This window comes from Haliotis rubra, unplaced genomic scaffold, assembly GCF_003918875.1.
Source record: "Haliotis rubra isolate DU_JTF1 unplaced genomic scaffold, ASM391887v1 Scf1089, whole genome shotgun sequence".
NCBI classification, from domain to species: Eukaryota; Metazoa; Mollusca; class Gastropoda; order Lepetellida; family Haliotidae; genus Haliotis; species Haliotis rubra.
In genome coordinates this window covers 33,851-54,198 of record NW_025764991.1, presented here as the reverse complement: position 1 = coordinate 54,198, position 20,348 = coordinate 33,851, and the positions used below count along the sequence as shown (strand labels likewise).

At 39.6% G+C, this 20,348-nt stretch overlaps 1 protein-coding gene across 1 annotated transcript; it reads left to right on the top strand.

Moving 5' to 3' along the window:
* Positions 1-5,349: 5,349 nt before the first annotated feature.
* LOC124282317 (uncharacterized oxidoreductase MexAM1_META1p0182-like) lies at positions 5,350-20,126 on the top strand. The gene is made up of 9 exons (XM_046718287.1): positions 5,350-5,531; positions 13,354-13,484; positions 13,749-13,844; positions 16,627-16,765; positions 17,153-17,193; positions 17,803-17,872; positions 18,522-18,558; positions 19,116-19,176; positions 19,560-20,126. Exons 1-9 carry the CDS (start codon positions 5,471-5,473, stop codon positions 19,722-19,724), a joined length of 801 nt encoding a protein of 266 aa, XP_046574243.1. The 5' UTR covers positions 5,350-5,470; the 3' UTR covers positions 19,725-20,126.
* Positions 20,127-20,348: the final 222 nt, after the last annotated feature.

Below are 20,348 nucleotides of genomic sequence, written 5' to 3'. Positions count from 1 at the left end.
GAAACTAATGGAATATATCCATTTGAGAAGTTGGCGTTATTGCTGATAACGTAAGAGCAATAGTTCATTGCAGAATGGTAGGGCATACCAGGTTAATACATACGTGACCATTGAAGGTCATGTGGCGAGTAAGAAGATGAGGACCTGATTGAAAAATGTTAGACAATCAAGTACGTATGTAAACCGAGAATGTGCAGCAAGTAGTTCGAACGGCGGTACATTAACACGCGATACAGGCAAATAGGTCGGTCACTCGGTGAGATCAAAACAAGCGTTTGAAGTACACAACGGCAACCTCGAAATTCAGAACAGACACCTGAACAAAATGTATACTGAAAGCAACGTAAGCCTAATCTGAATGATACCCTTAAGAGTGGTCACATATGTGAGCAGGACAAACAACCAAATTGTATATACAACCACAATTATATTTAAAAACAAACAAACCATACATCACCAGGCCGGTAGATAACAAATGTGAGCGAAGTGCAAGTGAGTTGTTAAAGGTATACTAAGGTGAGCAGTACCGTCCGTCACTCAGTCCAAACAATAACCAAGTTGAATAACTATACCTGTAAATGCTTACACTAAATTAGCTTTATCAGATTTTAGTTAATCAATTAGTTATTGATTTTATTTAGGTTGTTTTATTTTGTGTGTTTTTTAACTACATATTTGGTTCATTCACCCAATCATGCAAGAGAACTGAACAAAGAATAACTAAAGTATATCTAGGGCTAAGTAAATCAAACAATAAGAAGCTGTGACGGGGATAAACACCACGTGGTTTGGTAAGTCAAAATAAATAAATGGTACAATAAAATAAACTAAGGCATGATGAACAAATGTCTGTGTGTAAATATATGAGGCTTAACAACTACAAACTTTATTGTAATACTAAGTAACCTAAGGCATTTAACTAAGGTTGCATGTTAATGACTGACAGGGTAACACAAATATCGAATGCCTAATGAGCAGGGCAAGTACAATGAACTAGTGAATAACTAACATTTTACATATTGTAAATTACAGATGTAAAGTTTAAGGATGAAATATGAAAAATCAGTTTACAGGTACACAGAAAACAATGGAGTAATAATCTTACATGGTGGGAGAACAATCAGCTGCAACTGGTAATGTCCATGTCCATGAAGGAAGCTTCCGTAAAGTTTGTTTTGTTTATCAAAGCTTAGAATGTCAATCGCAATCACAAGCTATGACGTCACAACAATTCACAACATGGTGAAAGTTCAAAGTCACTGCTGACTGCACGCTTGTATAGCTGGGGAGGAAATCATAGCATCAAGGAATGCACAACTCACAGTGGATATGATCCATGAATAATCACAAGATGTGGGTGTCCTGTATAGCACGTCAGTTCCTCACTGGGGGCTCCATTGTTGCAGGGGTGAGTCAATAATGACAAGCTGCGGGTGTGTTTGTGAGGTGACGTTTATTTCATCATCATCATATATGGATCAACTATTCAATTGATCAGTCAATCAATTGATCAGTCATTCAATTGATCAGTCATTCAATTGATCAGTCATTCACCCTGTAATATAAGAAAGAATGCTATACATAAATCTAAACATGCAACAAGTACAGTTACACATAACTAGTTCATAATAAGTTATTCTTATTACCACTGATGTATAAAACACTACATAATGGTTGTAATTTAACATGCAAATGATCAACTTAAATGATCATAGAGGTGATATTTAAATCACACATAGATAATTACATACATGATAAAAGATAATATGTACATACCCTGTGGGTGACACCGGGGTGTGCCTATATACCCACACAAGTATTCTGTGTTAATGCATTCCTAAAACAAATAATAAGTACAATAGTTTACTATGCCTACAATTAATAATGTAGAAAGAAACTTATTGTTCAACATTACATTCAAACTACCAATCAAATCATGCTCTCACACATTCATACATTTAGACACTTCATATTGATAAATTAAAAGGTACATTGGCTACTTGATATAAAATAGTAATATTTACAACACTTTATATTATTTATAACATATTTAATGGATAGTTGAGATTCTATTTAGGTTAATATAAAGTAAATGTCTAACCTGAGCTGTGCTGAGTGGCTTGTTCTGTGCAGAGTTGTTAGCAGTGTGACTAAAAAGTGTGCAAGTGCTATGGAGGAAAGCTGTAGTTACATAATGCTAATCAAATAGGAAGCTGAGGGCTATTGTATTGAAAGCTAGACTGTTGAGGCCCTAAGCAGACCAACTGCTTGGATAAGTAACCCAAGCACATAAACTAATGAACACAAAACAACTTGAAGTGATAAATATAAAACTTTATTGCTAAAACTATAAACACAATCTCCTGTTACAATAGGATACCTCAGCATAACGCTGCACATAAAATGACTAGCGCACAAGGCCCCGGAATGAGGTTGAAAAAATGCATCAATGCGGGGATCTCCGACCTCGGGGACACACGCGGATTCGACGACCCCGGAGTAGATGGTAAATTGTACGCCTTGCAACTGAAAAACAACATTTACAAACGTGTTGAAGTCCCCTCCGGTAGAACCCTAGGTGATATAGTAGATACCTCAGGAGCGACCGTCAACACTCGGTACACCCTAGTCCGCACCGGTGATGATAAATGGATGGTATACCCATCCTTCGGGGGCAAACTATTCGACATAGAAGATGTTGAGAGAACGACCGTCGCCCGAAACAAGCCATATATGCTCGTCTTCACCGACGATGACAAGTGGACGTTGTTAACCGCTAAAGGCGACTGGTTTCTCAATATTAGGCTCGGCTCCCCCTACGTGTTCACGGAGTACAAAGACAACTACCTAAACAAAGTCGTGAACAACGGAACCCTGCTCGTGGCTTACGTCCCGGCGCAGAGACGTAGTGTAATCATCAGCCCAGTCGCCAGTATGGCAGCCCACATGCTATCGAGTAAACCGGGAGTGCAAGACGGGGCATTGCAGTTGGTGTCTGAATTCGAAGGCTTGGTCAACATCCTGGAGAGTCTACCAGCAAACTCCACGCTGGTCATCAAGGTCTACCTAGGGGAACCATCGCGGGATGAAGTCGAAATCGTGAAGGGGGTCAAACTCGGGTGGGTGAAACGGCACCAGTATCAGGTTTGCACTGTTTACGTGCGGGTGGGTGTCGACTCCCACACCAGTCTGCAGGGGGTCATCGTGACCGTGGAAGACACGATATCACTCACCAAGATCTTCCTACCCGACAACATACACTTCATGGGGGTGAAGTCCACCCCTGAAAATTATCAGAAAAACAATTGGAAACTATCTCGTAATAGTAATATAGCAATGACCAGTCATCACCCCAACGTTACACTCGGGGATCTAGGGGACACGGAGGGATTCGATCTGCCCGGTGAGGAAGACACTTCGTACGTCCTGCACTTTGACGGCCACGTGTATAGGCCGATGGCTCTGGCAAGCTTAAAGGAACCCGAATGGTGGCTCAATATGACCCTCGCCGCGCCTTATATCTCATTAATCGAAAATAATCGTATCTCTGAAATTAGGAATAACGGTGCCTTGCTCGGGGGTTTCATTCCGGGGCTTAATACAATGATTACACTAAGACCGATTTTTCGCTCACCCAATATGTTACAGGCATTCGAGGGGGGTGAGTTAAGGTTTAACCGCTACGGGCACCAATTGGGGGTTCCGGCTGTGATACCAGGCTCCACACTCATCATAGAAGTCTATCTCCTGAAACATTCTGTTAGTAAAGAACAACAACTTTTACCCGGGGTGACAGTACACTGGAGTCCCCGGCGCAATAGCCAACGTTACCGTATCATCATACGATCGGCCCCCTCAACGGGTTCTATAGCCCCCTCAATAAGGCCCTCCTATGGGGCTCGTGTGGACGCAGAGTTACCTATTAACCTCTCACCTATTTCCCTGCATAAGGGTCTACACCTTATAAGCCTCAAGTACATTGATCGCCTATTAACTGAAGCCCAATTAGAAAATATCTCATAAGATATATTATATGCACACAGAATGGGTCTGTACCCAGTCGTAGAGGAAGTCGCGAAGACCCTGGAAACCGTAGACGGATTCCGCTTGAGACAGTTATGTGATGTAAAACGCCAACTAGAACAAGACCGCGACACGCGGAAAGCACTATATAAGAAGTACCATAGAGCTTTCAATATCGTGGATGGGACTGATACTGCCCTTATGGCAACCAGCATGGGACTAGGGGCGGCAGGTGTTGGGTTGTTAGCCACCATCGTGGCCGCACCTATAGTGCTAGGCATTGAAATAACAGCTGGGGTTGTAGGGGTGGCAGGGTTGGTGTTTAAGTTTGCATCACGCAGACTGCATCGTAAGGCATTGAAACACGACGAGATCAGGGTTCTAGCCGAAGCAAAGCTGAACATGGTAAGTGAGCGTATTTCCACGGCACTCACTGACAGTAAGATCTCAGAGGAGATATTTCGTTCAATCCTCTCTGAACTCGACAAGTACCGTAAGATGAAACAAGAAATCCGGTCCAAGTCTCGTAAGTCTGCTATCAGCGAAGACGAGAAAAAAAGTACATAGAACAGGGGGTACGAAAAGCCCAGCAAGCCTTTATTACGAACACCAAAGAGATCATAGGCGATTCACATTAAACTGTTTCATCGAGGTCAACACGACATAGAGCTATCACGATAGCGCCACGTGCTAGTTCACGGTCATAGAGACACTATTGTGCCACGTGGGGTCGGGAAGTTCACTGGGGGTTCAAAAAGTAGATATACTGGGGCGAGATATAAGGGCCTGAAAAAGCTTTATTTGTGAAATAAAGCTTTGCAGAGGCTTTTGTTGGACTTGGTCTCGGACCGCTATTGTATCTCCTACTAATCATTCATTCAGTATGTATACTATAACTGTAAATTGTAATTTAGATCCACAAATAATCAACTGCCCATGACTATGGGTTGAATTGAATATCTAGATGAATTCACATAGAAACATATGTTTGAATGCAGTTTCACTGCCGAATTCGCTGTTACAAATACCACACAAAACCAAATCGTTCAGAACACACATCGAACAGCTGTTAAAACACGTCAGTATGTTACACATGTAACGATTGTAACGATTGATCGTCTCATCATCAAACAGCTATCTCAAGCGCTTCTTTGCCATGAACAGTTATTGTGGGACAACGCCACTAAACACCATACCATTTAGTTTCATACCAGAAATTTACAAACGATTTCCAAGCACGTGTCAGTCAGATGGTGATGGACGCTGCTCATAACATGGTGTGCGGTGCAGAATCAGGTTTTGGTGCCAAGGTTGCAACACAATAGCACGAGTGTACTTACTCCCAGTATAGGCAGTATAGAGTGCGCCTACGCCGGGTGAAGCTGTAGTGATATAACAAGCTAACTCATAGTCGTGAAATACGTAAAACTGTAATTCGAACAAAAAGATGCTGAATCAGTCCATTCCTGTTGCCATGGCATTGAGAGGAAAAGTTGCGCTCATCACAGGTGAGATTCTTCATGGTGTAAGTTGTGTAAGAATCTGCATGTCATGTGTTTGTATCCCCGGAGATTGGTATGTAAGATACACGTGGGAAGAATACACTGGCACTGAAAGGAAAGCCGCGCCCATTACAGATGAAATTGCTCATGATGACGGGCATGAGAATGTTTGTATGCCCAGAGATGGGTGTGTGAGACAAATACATGCTGAAAGAGGAGATGATGAGCTCATCATAAATGATATTTAGCTTACGTTAATCACATTTATACCTCCACTGAAGGACCCTTGATTCTGAATGGTCAAAACATGTGCCTAATTTCACTATGTGTACGTTTGGTAGTAGAAAATGTGCATATGAAAACATATTCGACCGAAAGCCTACACGCCGATGCATATAACGATGATAGCCGCCCATTAAGCCACCATACACTCAACAGTCCACGTTATCAAATAGGATGAAATCTATTTCGAAACACTTACAGACAGACAGACAGACAGATTTATTCAGTATAAGGCCTTTGGCCCAAAATACAGACAATATAGGGTTACAAATATCCCTGCGCATAATACATATTTACATACATTTCATAGCATAAAACAGTACAAATGCATGATATGAATATATTATATATTACTTTGCCTTATTTGTTGTGCTTTTAAATAAAAGATTGAAGTGTTATGCAAAATATCATAATTATGAGAAGCGATTATAGAATTAAAGTTATGTTGAGAGGTAGTATTGATGTATTTACCAATAAGTGTATTACGGAAAAAACTATAAGCTTCACAAATTAGAAGTACATGATATTCATTTTCAATAAAATACTTTTTGGGGAGAGGACAGAGTCTTTCTTCATATGGTGTAGCTTGATGTCTTCCAGTGTTGACAGCTATTCTAGAGTTACTGCATCTGAAGCGTGATAAGATCCTTTTTAAGCGAGATGGAAGTGATGAGTTCAGATAGTATTCAACAGTCAGTAGGGATTTATATTGTTTATATGAATAAGAGTCAGATAGTTTATTAACATTTACACTCCAGGTTTGTTGTAGATTGTCAAATAGTCTCTGCTTAAACATTGATAAGAAAATATTTTTGTCTCCAACATCTTGGGAAATCCATGCATATCCAAATCCCTATCTGAATAAAATATTTTTAATATTAGTAGCATAAGTAGTGCGTCTCATATCATCAAGGGCAGTGAGCATCCTGTAGCACTGGTGGGGGAGTCTCTCAGGGCCCATTTGTATCAGCCTACACCAGTACTTGATAGCTCTTGTCATATATGTAAGCTGCAGTGGAGCTCTACCACACTCACCTAGCACCATTACATTACATGTATTCTTTGACACTTTGAGAAAAGATTTGCACATTTTCACATGAACATCTTCAATTATTTTGCTGTAATTAAATCCCCAAATTTCAGAGCCATAGCACAGGATAGGAGTAACAATACTGTCAAATATTTTGAACAAATCTTTACAAGGAATATGACCAAGTGTCCTCTGATATCTGTTTATAGCCATCACAGCTTTAGAACTCTGGGAAGCTAAAGAAATTTGAGCCTGTGTCCATATCAGTTTGGGTGTAAACATGATGCCTAAATATCTGTAGAAGGGTACAACTTCAATGTTTTCGCCATTATAGGTCCACTTTTCATAACTTCTGAGGGGTCCTCCATTTCTAAAGACCATGACTTTCGTTTTCTTCAAGTTCACTTTCATTCCAGTTTCTAAGCAAAATAAGTTCAGAGCATCTATTTTCTTTTGGAGTTGAATGGCTGAATAAGCTACAGATGACACATGAGCTGCAAACATTATGGCAAAAACATTTTTAAAATCTTGTGAGATAAAAACACCTTCTCCTCCAACATCTTCCAGTTGTTTTAAAAGCTTGTTGATGAATACGACAAATAGCTGAGGGCTCAAAATACAGCCTTGGCGGGTGCCAATATTACACTTGAAGTAATCTGTTAATCCTCTTGAACCCCTCACACAGGCACACAGGCTCGAATACATAGAGATGAGAAGGTTATAGAATTTTCCCTTTATTCCAACATCCTTCAAACTTTGTAATAGAATATCATGTCTTATAGTGTCAAATGCCTTTGAAAAATCCACAAACAGGCAGTAAAATCTCCTTTCTTTTTCCGGTATATTTCTGTATCATTGCTTGCAGACTAAATATATTGTCAATAGTTGAGTAGTTTGATCTGAAACCTGCTTGTAGCTCATCAATAATCATATTGTCTTCACAGAAAGTCTTGAGTCTCCAGTTTAATATAGAAGTAAATATTTTACACATAGTATCAATTAATGAAATTCCCCTGTAGTTGTTAACATCATTCTTATCTCCAGATTTGAAAACAGGGCAAATAATACTTCTGTTCCAAGCAGGAGGAAATACACCACTGTCAAATATCTGATTGAACATGGCTGTAATTGTGGGTAAAATAGTACTTGTTGTATTTTTAAAATATTCCGTGACAACTCCATCAGGCCCAGGTGATTTATTATTTGCTAACTTTTTTTTATATGTTGTTCAACTTCTTGGCAGCTAATATACTCTGCAAAAAAAGAAACGCACAGGTGATAATGAAATTTAAAATTAACTTTATTTTATTTCTATGCAAACAAAACCCGGTTACTTTAACCAAACATAATGTATACTTGTTCATATCCATTAAGTATCGCTCAAACACACCATTTCATGAAATATTGTTGTTTGATGATGGTTTTTGAAAATATCATGAAATTTTCACGTGTAAATGACACTTCGAACGATATGCACGTGAAAGTTGCTTCACCTATGCACCAGTGTGTAGGGTATATGAGGAAGGCAGTTTAACGTGTTCAATTCACTTTCAACGCCAGTTTACTGACGAATTCAACATGCCACGACTTAGCGAAGCTGACCGGAACATCGCCATCGGACGTCTTGAGGCTGGCGAATCTCAGTCATCAGTTGCAAGACACTTCAACGTGCATCACACAACAATTTCCCGTTTATGGAGGCGCTACAATCAACTGGGCTCGACCCGCGACCGACCTCGGAGTGGTAGACCACGGGTAACCAATGCTGCACAGGACCGCTACATCCGGGTGTTCCATTTACGTAACCGGGCCGTCCCAGCAACACAAACAGCAGAGAACGTCCCAGGTCTTCGCCGCGTCTCCGCCCAGACCATCAGAAATCGCCTCAGACAGCACGGGATACGCCCTCGACGACCTCACGTAGGATGCACACTACGACCTCATCATCGCCTGGCACGTGTTCGATGGTGCAGGAACGTCCAGAGATGGAATTGGAGACATTGGCAGCGAATTTGGTTCAGCGACGAATCTCGTTTCCAACTTCAAAGACACGATGGTAGGACGAGGGTCTATAGACGGAGAAACGAACGTTACGCCCGTAATTGTGTAGTTGAAGCGGACAGATTTGGAGGGAAGGAAGTGTGATGGTATGGGGCCATTTCTTATAACGGGAGAAGTGACTTGGTGCACGTCCGTGGTAACCTGACTGCAATTCGTTACAGGGATGAAATTCTGCAACGTCATCTTTTACCTGTCATCAACCCTCAACGTCACGTTTTCCAACAGGACAACGCCAGACCGCACGTGGCTCATAGAGGTTGATTTAATTCTCGCCCTGGTACCACTGTCATCTTCATCATATAGTAGGAGGTAAAGAAGGTGGATTTTGCTGTTTTGAGGAGATTAGTTAAAAGAAAAGTGATCTGTCCATTCCTGGGTACTGATTCCATCTATAGTGGCATGGATTTTCTGTGATTGATCTGTCCAATATTTTACCAAAATATGCCACAAAAAGCCACAAGAGATACTCTGATATATGAAACAGGTTGGCAAATGTTAAAAGAAAGAAGAAGATGTCGTAAATTGTCTTTATTCTATAATATATACAACAAAAATGCTCCATCCTACCTTTGTGATCTTATGCCGCAAACTGTTGAATCTAGGACAAATTATAATCTTAGAAACATTCGTGATCTTTTCCTGTACTATTCCCGCACAAATCTCTACAGTCAATCATTTTTCCCATCATCTGCACAACTTTGGAATAATCTCCCTTTATATGTTAGAGAATCAGTTTCCCTTAAAAGTTTTAAATCGCATATAAGCTCGCGTAAGTCAAAAGCACCAGGATATTTCTCATTTGGTAATAGAAAACTCAATGTAATTCATACCCAGCTAAGATATTCAAATAGTAGATTAAATGGTGATCTATATAGGATCGGTCTCATAGAGAACCCTGAATGTAATTGTAAATTTACCTGTGAAAATTCTCAACATTATTTTATGGAATGTTCTTTGTATTCTGTTATCAGACAGGAAATGTTTCAAAATATTAGCAGAATTTGTAACATGAAAGCACCAACAAACCTAGACGTACTATTAAATGGCAGTGCAGATCTTCCGTATAGTGACAATATTCACATTTTTAAAGAAGTTCAAAAATATATATCAAATTCCAAAAGGTTCAGTGATCAGATATAATGTGTATGATCTAAATAATTCATGTATTCATTGTATTGTATATATCATTTTGTATATATCTTTCTATCCCTGTACATATAGTTTGTTTCACTTTTGCATGTAAGCACTGCAAATAGGAGAGGGTTTCACTAAGTTGGCATAACTTGTACCCAATCCATTCTCTTGAATAAATATGTTTAAATCAAATATCTGATTGAACATGGCTGTAATTGTGGGTAAAATAGTACTTGTTGTATTTTTAAAATATTCCGTGACAACTCCATCAGGTCCAGGTGATTTATTATTTGCTAACTTTTTTTATATGTTGTTCAACTTCTTGGCAGCTAATAGGTTGATTTAATTCCGCCCTGGTACCACTGTCATCTTCATCTATAGTAGGAGGTAAAGAAGGTGGATTTTCTGTTTTGAGGAGAGAAGAAAAGTGATCTGTCCATTCCTGGGTACTGATTCCATCTGGCATGTGTGATTGTCTTCCCTGTTTCAGCAATTTCCAGAAAATTTTAGGCTTTCCTCTAGCATCAATTAGTTTTTGTTTCTGTTTGTCCTGGTAAGATTGTCTCTTGATAACAAATGCTTTCTTGAATTTAGTGCGTAGCTCCCTGAATATGTTAAAGTCCAAGTTATGGTCTCTATGGCCCCTCAGTGCGCGATATTTCTCATACTTTAGGTATTCAAGTTCACTGTCCCACCAGGGAGGTTGGCTGTATAGTTTAGACTTGGAATTATGGTTAGAACTAGTGAAGTAGACTCTCTTGTTTATAGATGCTGCTTCTTGATAAACATCGACAAGTAAACTTAATGCAGTGTTCACATCTGTTGGTATTAGGTGATCAATTTCATCCTTTAATAGATAATATAACTCTTTAAACTTAGATTTAAACACCACACTGTTTTCCTCCTTCCATAGATATCGTGACCAGGGAGTTGCTTCATTGACACTTGTCTCACACTTGTCAAGGGTTTGTATATCATTTAAACCTTGATGTTTGAAATCAAACCTACAGAAGACTGGAAAGTGATTTGAGTCATCTCGTGTACCAATACCAAAGTCCGAGATAAATGGATATAAGCTTTGCCAGGCTATCATATAGTCAACAGTGCTGGCCCCATTATGTGTGATACATGTATATTCACCTTGCTTGTCTTGATGACATCTCCCGTTCAAAATATGAATGCTGAATAATTTACACAGTTCAATCAGCTTCTTACCAAAATTATTACAAGTATCTGAATCCTTGTTGTTCCTGGGAGCTGCAAAGCTGTCAGTAGGGTAGTCATCAATGCCTTGCTGTATGAAGTCAATGTTATCTTCCGGTATGTAGTCAAGGAATGTTTTAGTCCTAGCATTCAAGTCACCGGTTAAGAAAAGTTCTTTATCTGGGTGGTCATAAACTATCTGAGTCAAATAATCCTCCAAAACAGACATGCCATCTTTATCAGTATCCTCATAGATGGGGGAGCTTTCAGGTGAAAGATATGTCAGAATCAGTACTGTATCGTTTGCACTACCTAATCGCGATGTTTTGAACAGGAAAACCACAGTATTGTTCATACATTCTAGTTAAATATCCCCCATTCAGCCATGATTCTCTGATGAAAATTGTTACGCCACCACTGTGTCGACCAAATTTCTTAGTTTTTATACGTGCACTGTTACATGATCGAAAACCGAACAGAAAGCTTTTAAAATCATCTGCGCTACGAGCAAAAGATTCATAAAAGGCAATCAAGTTATAATCAGCGCAAAAACGTTTTACCTGCGAATCTGGGGTATCATGTTTATGTAATCCTTCTATGTTCCATGAAAGAATGTCAAATGTGAGGCCGTGGCCACTTCTTCAAGTGTTTTTGTTTTGAGACGTCGGCATGGGAGTTGCCTCCCTTGGAGTGGGCGTTTCCCTGTTTCCGGGTCCAAACAAATATTCCCATGTGCGCTTATTGCCTGTTGGTTGTGAGCTGTGTGGTTGATCGCATGAAATATTAATATTCTTGACGGATTTAGACATTTTGTCATACACGAATACTTCCCCTTCAACTATCAACTTGTTTAGACGCATTTTAGGTTGTTTTCCCGCATCTTGCGCTTGCACAAACCAAGGCGATAGTGCTCGTCGATCCTCGCGCACTGACTGTGGAAAATCTTCTGTCACTCGTGTCCTGGCTCCTCGTTCCAGTGGTTCCCGGGCTTGTTTGAAGATACTGCTCTTGTCCTTTGTCAGCAGGAATTTTGCTATAATAGGAGAATCATTTCTTCTCGGGTTTAGTCTGTGTGCACGTATGATTACCACATCTTTGTTGTTATCAATGTGTAGCTTCTCACTCAAAAACGTACGTACTTTTTCTTCCGATTCATCCCAAGTTTTTACCTTTAGATCCCGGAATCCCATGAAACACGAGATTATTTCGGCGTTCCCTGCATTCCCTGTCTTCTATTTTGTCTTTCAGCTGAATAACTGAGTCCCGAAGTTGTTGATTTTCCTCGCTCAACGCATGTAGTTGATAATTGACCTCATTCATTTTGGCCGCCATATTGCCTACCTTGTCATTCAGACATTCAAACTTCTCATTCATGGTTGCCATACTCGTTTTTTAGGTCTCTTAACATTTTCATAATTTCATTTCCGCTCGTTTGCACTTCGATTGAGCCGCTTTCACTCACTGATAGTGTAGTTTGTTGTCTCGTGGTCGGACCAGGTCCCGGGTTGGACTCGACGTCCCCACTCACAATCAGCAGACAGCTCAACATGATTAAAAGTCTGATGCACATTTTCATACCTTTCCCTCCGATTGTAAGGAATGTAGGTCTTCTTTTTTGACTTATTTGGCTGTGTAAAACGACCGATTTTGGCCCGATATTGAGTTAATGAGATCCCCATTTTGGAGAGCGATGTAAAACACGTCCTCTCGTTACACAGACATGCTTACTGTGACAATTATAACCTGAATCATTGGCTCTTACAAGCATGGCGTAATTGGGAAACACGTTGTAACTCTATTTACACGCACAAACGCATACACACACGCACAAACACATGCACACGCACTCGCACACGCACACACGCAATGAAAATCTGGAAACAGGGAAATGAATATATGTCAGTCAGCACGTTCTTCCTTTCAGACGGGATCGGGTGGTCAGACTCGCTGACTGCGTTGACACATTTGGTCGTATCGCAATTGCGTAGATCAATGTTCATGCTGTTGATCCCTGGACTGTCTGGTCCAGACTCGATTATTTACAGACCGCCGCCATATAGCTGGAATATTGCTGAGTGTAGCGTAAAACTAAACTCACTCACTCACTCTTCCTTTCAGGTTCCAGTTCAGGAATTGGGGCAGGAATTGCAACAGTATTTGCGAGAGAAGGGGCCAAACTGTCACTGACTGGCAGGAATGAGAAGAATTTGGAGGAAGTGGTCAAGAACTGCAAGACGGAAGCTTCTGACGTAAAGAGAAATCAATAGATAAATCTTGAGATTATCAAGAAAATCATTTTGATACTCTTATAAATGCCAATTTATTCATAAACACATAACCCTACTCGTCCCTTTAGTCATGAATGACAGCGATTCATGTCCTTAAGGCTTGCTGTGGGAAAAAAGTTAGTTCCTTAACCAATTATTGGCCCTATTTCCTGACTGGCAAGTAAAAGAAATTCACATTCATAGAGATGGAATGAATTTCGATAGCGTGTTAACTTTCTGTTTCAGGATGTTCTCACAAACATGGGTGACATCACACAGGATGCTTTCAGAAAGACTCTGGTGGAAGCAACCATTCAGAAGTTCGGGAAAATAGACATTCTGGTGAGTATATGGCAACTAGAAGTGTTGAAAGGACATATGAATGCATACCTTTTGTACCATCAGAAAGAAAAACTGCAACATTTCAGGTTCTTGTGGATAATCCGGAACCAGACACGTCCAGCTGAACGTATTGTTTGAAATTGATAGTGCTGTTTCTTGTTAATCGCGACATAGGCTCATCAATTTCACAAATGCTCGTATACAGAGGCAGCATAAGAAACACAGTGACTGATATTGTGAACATTGGCCTATGCAGAAGGGTTTCTACAAAAGCACCAGTCTGACCACACTTTCAGCTAAGTTGTCCTCTAGGATGCTAGCCATACTAGTGGCAAATATAACAGTCAATATAAACTTTTGACACTTATGACACTTAGAACAAGAAGGATGCAGATGAGTGAAGTTATACTAATGTATAGAATTGGTTCCTGGTTGATTGTATGTGAATAGAAAACGCCTACTTTAAACATGATCCCAAAGAAATTGAAAGAAGCCTATAAATATCATCTTTACAGTTTGTTTTTTTGTTGTAAATATGATATTTACAGATGGTAAAGTTTTCTAAATCACATTTCTTTCTTCTGTCAATCATGTGCTTTGTAGATCTGATTTCAAGGATGTTTTCGAACCATATCATTATGACACAATGTGATGGAAAATGCCATTATTTGACAATTCGGGGATTTATATTTATTGGCAAGTCGTAACAGGCTGAGAAAAGAATTCATGTACACCCATCAGGGATCAGCGAGCAGTGTTTAGGCCATTTCTATTCATTATCTATGTAAATGGCATTGCTCGTGATCTAGACTGCTTAACTCGCCTATTGTTGACGCATAATTAGGCAAGGCTTCCGAAAACCTTAATAGATTTGAGACCTCTTTTAACTCAAATCGCAGAATACACATCTAAAGATTTGCGCACTCTTCATTAAACCATGTTTACAGTCTTGGATGGTAGTGAAAAAAGAAATAACTTCACAATTGGAAAGTATCCAGATGGAGGCTGCACGCATTACTACAGGAATTCAGAAATATTCTCTATTCTATACCATTCAGAACAACAGTCCAGTTTACAGAAAGGAAACAGGCATTAGGATGTACAGCGTGATGACAAAAGTATTCCCGACTTTTCAAAATGGCGGAAGTAAACACAAGACCGTATGAAAACTTTAAACAGCGATATTTCAAAAAAAGAATTATGTCATACCTCAGTACTTGGTCAAGTTCCCCCGGAGCGTATGCAGGCCATAATCCGTCGTGGAATTGATTGATATGTTTCTAACATGTGGAGTGATATTTGTCCAGACATCGTGGATGGCGTCATGCAGTTCGTCAGTGGTCAGGATAGATTGTGATCGTCACTGTAGTGTTCTTTTGATGTGTAGCCATACATTTTCAATAATATTGAGATCGGGAGACTGCGCTTTCTAATAACCCGACGAAAAACACCATTCCGATGCAAAACTCTTGAATTGTTCTACTGTTTACTTGTTGATGTTGACCAACATTACAATCATGGGTAATGTCTCATAGAATGTTAAATCTATTCTTGCGCACACTCCCTTAACAAAACATGTTCACTACGAATACTCACAATCTCGGCCTACCACTTCGTCGGCTGTTTTCAACATTACCTGGATTCAAATATTTTTTCCAAACATACCGAATTGTTGATTCAGGTACACCTAATAATTTCACAATGTTAGAAGTTTTCTTTCCATTCCGTTTCAAATCCACAATTAGTTCTTTCGTACTGATGTTGAGTTCCTTTGATTTTCGGCCCATTGTTTACAGCAGACGATTTCTGCATTCCAAGCTGACGATATATGACGTCATTGCACATGCGCACTAATCGTATATCAAGCTCACATGCGACGTATCAAACATGAACATCTGTTCAGTATTTGCAAGGCAAGATACGAAATACGAGACGTTTCAATCAAAGCCGAACGGCCATATTTGCCAAATCGCGAATACTTTTGTCACGACGCTGAAATGTCTAAAACAAGAATAAACATTTTTCATATGGTGTTTTTCTAATGAAAATCCGATTGTGGAACAATGTATTTTCAGAAGTAAGAATTTGTACTTCATCATCAAAATTCAAATCGAGAATGGAAACATGTAACACCCCAGTTTCTCCTTACTATTATGACCGTATTGGAAAACTTACATACACAAATACGTCATGCAGCTAGTAGTTATAGTAGACCATCTTTACAAATTGGGCTTAATTACAGATCCACCTTGCAAATGTCGTAACCCACACGAAGTGACTGATCATAAACATATAATTTGATTTTTAAGCTCTAAGAGCATGTCCCCGGTCCTTTTTCCCTTTGTGAGTAAACTAATGTAAACTAAAACGCCGATTACGTGGAGAATCCTTTAACCATTAAGTTCAACATGCCTTGGTTTGGTTTAGGTTGGCTTTTATCATTACCATGTTTATATATTATGGCAATATCACCACGGACTAGCCCAGATCTGGGATCCTGAACCAGATCCCTACCAATGTTGGAACCACTAGGCCAATCCAGAGCTGGATGAGGCCACTCGAGACATCGGATGTTCATTGGATAACTGGTGGATACCATGTCATAATCTTTGCTCATATTATCAATCACAAGATTATCTGGAATATGGACAGGTAGTCCTCACACTGCTGGTTGTTAAACAAGTCCACAAACAATGTCATAGTCGTTGCTCATACTATCAATCACACGATTCTATGTACAGGTAGTCCACAAACAATTGTGTTATCTTTTGTCCGTGTTTAGGTGAACAGTGCTGGGACCACAGGTTCAAGTCCGCTGCAATCAACGACCAAAGAGCTGTATGACAGTGTCATGGCCGTAAACGTGGAGGCACCCGTGTTTTTGACACAGTTAGTTGCACCGTATTTGACTGAATCAAAAGGTACTTTCTTGTGCTTGTTAGTGAGTGTGGATAGTTTTACCATGAGTACGCTTTTAGGCCTGACATGATATTAAGGCGCAGTGATTGATTGAAGATACTTGAAAAAGTGTCTCGGGACTTAGGACAAAGCAATGTTTAACACAAGGGTATGCTGGGTGTTGCAGCCATAAATTGTTCCTCGTTTCAGACAAAGGATGTGATTGTACGTCTTGATACAGTGATCCAAACATAATGAGTACTAAACATCATATCGTCATATAGAACATTTTCCAATAACTAAGATACACATAAGATGTCAAAATCTAAAACCTGATATTTTCCTGTTTTATTCAGTGGGATGTTATGTGTGTCATACATTATAGGGCTGGACAAATCTTTCTGTTTCAGGATGTGTGGTTAATATTTCATCTTGCGTCACGAGTACAATTGTGAGTGTGTTGTTGACAAATACAAGAATGATTCACAACCTGTAACACCAACCCCCTTTAAACCCAATCGATTTCAGAATAGGCCACACGTATCACACACTAAAGCAAAGGTATGACCAAAATGAGCGTTGTGTTAATAATGGAAGAATTAGTAGTGGCAATTTTAGTTTCTTCTCTTTTATTGTTGAGACATTCAAAAGAAAAGGAGGAAATGGGGACGTTGTGTACCTACATGTCACCTTTGTGGTGTCTCCTTTGGCAAGTCAGTTGGTTTGTTGCTTGTGTAAATTGTGTACCCTGTTTTCTATCAGCAACCCGTATTATCTACAGGTAAATTTATACCTTGTCGGAGGGGGTGATTTTAGGTTTTCAGTTAATGTTGTTTTGAGAACTTAAGTGAAAAAGTCTCAGATTTTCTCCGGCTAGGGAAATAAATGAAAAACACACTTGGGGTCATTACATGCTCTTACTTTGATAGGTCCAAAAATCGAACCTTACCCTAACTCATCATTTTAGATATCTGTATGAACTTAAGTAAATGATTTGCATCTGTTACTTTTATCTATCATGCAAAGACCATTCAACTTATCAACCTTTCCTCCCGTGCAGGCTCACGGATGGGGTATCTACGCCATGTCAAAGGCGGCCTTGGACAAATTCACAAGATACCTTGCACATGGTAAAAATACAATACAATTCTGAAAACCATGTGTTGCCCACTCATGAGGTGACAGAGATTCCTTTGTAGTCTTATATCAATCAAGCATCCAATAATCGTCGGTTGTAATCGAGCATTCAAATTTTGACCACGAAACAACACGCTGTACATATAACTACACCAAGTGAAAAGCTTCATCTCCATTATTTGTAATGTAGTCAAGGCAAAGGAAACGTACGCGGTGATATGGGCTACGCATTTCACTTGTAACTGCTACCTAGAAACCCCATCCATAACACTTGAAAGATTCTCTTATAGACAGGAGTGATGGATAGTTAAAATGTCACACGATTTCATTTGTTTGAGGAAAAAACTGATACTGGGATTCCTTTTGACATTGTGCAGAAACTGGCACTTCTGAAATATGAAAGTACCTTTAAACCAAATCAGTAACTCAATATGTAATAACGTATTTGCACAAACAGCTCTTGACAAACATTTCTCAAACACACAAGATGACAAGATTAAGCTTGAATATGAAGCACATGATTTTACCCAACAAGGACTCCGAGTTCAGGAGTTATACCTGTCACAGAATTCAACTGGTTGATCAAATATTACTAAGTGGCTTTACCAGCAAGCAAATAAACAGCTTAACTTCTTTCTACAGAAATGGTTTCACACGGAGTTCGCGTGAATGCAGTCAAGTAAGTACACAGAGAAAGGTAACAGTTATATAGAAAATAATGTTCACTTGCTTTAGTCCGTGCATGTTCGGTGTGTGCATGCTGTTGAGATTGATATTAAACATCGATGGAAACAGATTTTTACGTTTGTTTGTTGTACCGTTCCGTTTATTATCTGTACAATGATTTGACTAATATTTACCATGTCTTCTATCATATATATTTTCATTTGATATGATTAAATTGTGCATTCAGGGTCAGTCAGTACTATCTACTATGTAACCAGAAATCTCACAGGTCCTACAGCTTTAGAGTATCTATCACTCCACACATGCACACGTGCAGCACACGAAGTAGGAAGTTGGAACTGGCAAGCAGGAAGTAGTTTTATAAGAAACCCATTAAATCAGCACATCCTGTGGCCTTTTGGGTTACACGAAGGTAAACACTATCTCTGTGACTGCTATATTCATTATTACAGTTTATTGTGTTTGTATTCGCTGCCAGATGTGTTGTCTTTTGTTATTGTTGTATTTGACACGATGGTTCTATTCACGGTGTTGTTTTCACTGTTTCAGCCCAGGTTACATACCCACTCAATTATTGTCTCGCAACTTATCGAAAGAAGATTGTGCCCAGGTAATTATATTTATGCTACCATATCTGGAAGATAAACCGAGAATGAATAACATAAGCAACCTTTATCTTCGATTGTCGTATATCCAGGGGTGATTCATGCATAGTCTACAAATCATTTAACCGAGAATGCTCGTAATGATTGATTGTTGCTTAACGCTGCTCTCAACAATATTCCAGCTACATGGCGTCACTCTGTAAATAATCGAGTCTGGACCAGACTATCCAGTGATCAACATCATGAGCATCGATCTAGTCGCCTCTTACGGTCTCGTAATGAATGTAAATCAGATTGGTGCTCGAAAAAAGCCAGCTGAAGTAGGTTTTCTTTGATATTATGATAAATAAATTAGGATAAATTGTTTCACTCACTCACGTTGTTCCAGATGGATAGTGGTCTAACTAACGCAACGCCAGTTGGTCGAGCAGGTACCACAGAAGAAATTGGCCACATTGTTGCATTCTTAGCCTCCGAGAAAGCAGCCTTTGTGACTGGAGAATGTTTCAGGGCCGATGGTGGTTTGACAATGACCACACCAGTCCTTACATAAAGCAGATGGTCGCAAGGAGCCAAAATGCCTCCATCAATTGCAGACTGTGTAACGAGAAAGTGGCGTGTATCAAATAGACTAGACACATACCAATGAAATTTGACAGATGACTTTTATTTATATAGAACAAATTACCAACAAACAAATTCTGAAATACTCCCGAAATATTACTAATACTGATACAGTGGAGTAGCTTAGTAGTTATAGCGTTCACTCAGCACGCCATAGACCCGGGTTCGATTCCCCATATGGGCACAATGTGTGAAGCTCATTTCTGGTGTCCCTCGCCGTGATAGTGCTTGAATATTGCTAAGAGCGGCGTAAAACTAAATTTACTCTCACTTAACAAAACCAAGATATTGCCCCAGTGCTTATATAAATAAATATTGATGTACATGCTGATGTCGTGTTGGTTATTTGTTTGATTAAGCAGTGGTAAACAACAGGGAAGGATGATGGGAGGCCCAGCTTCAGTCACTGTCTCCCCTCGTCCGGCCATCGTTGATCATTAGCATTTTTCAAACCGTCACTACTGATGTAAAAATAAGTGAAAAAAACATGGCCACCAAATTGATCAAGCCAGACTGTCGTAGTGGAGATACGTAAGTCCCAAAACATTCAAGG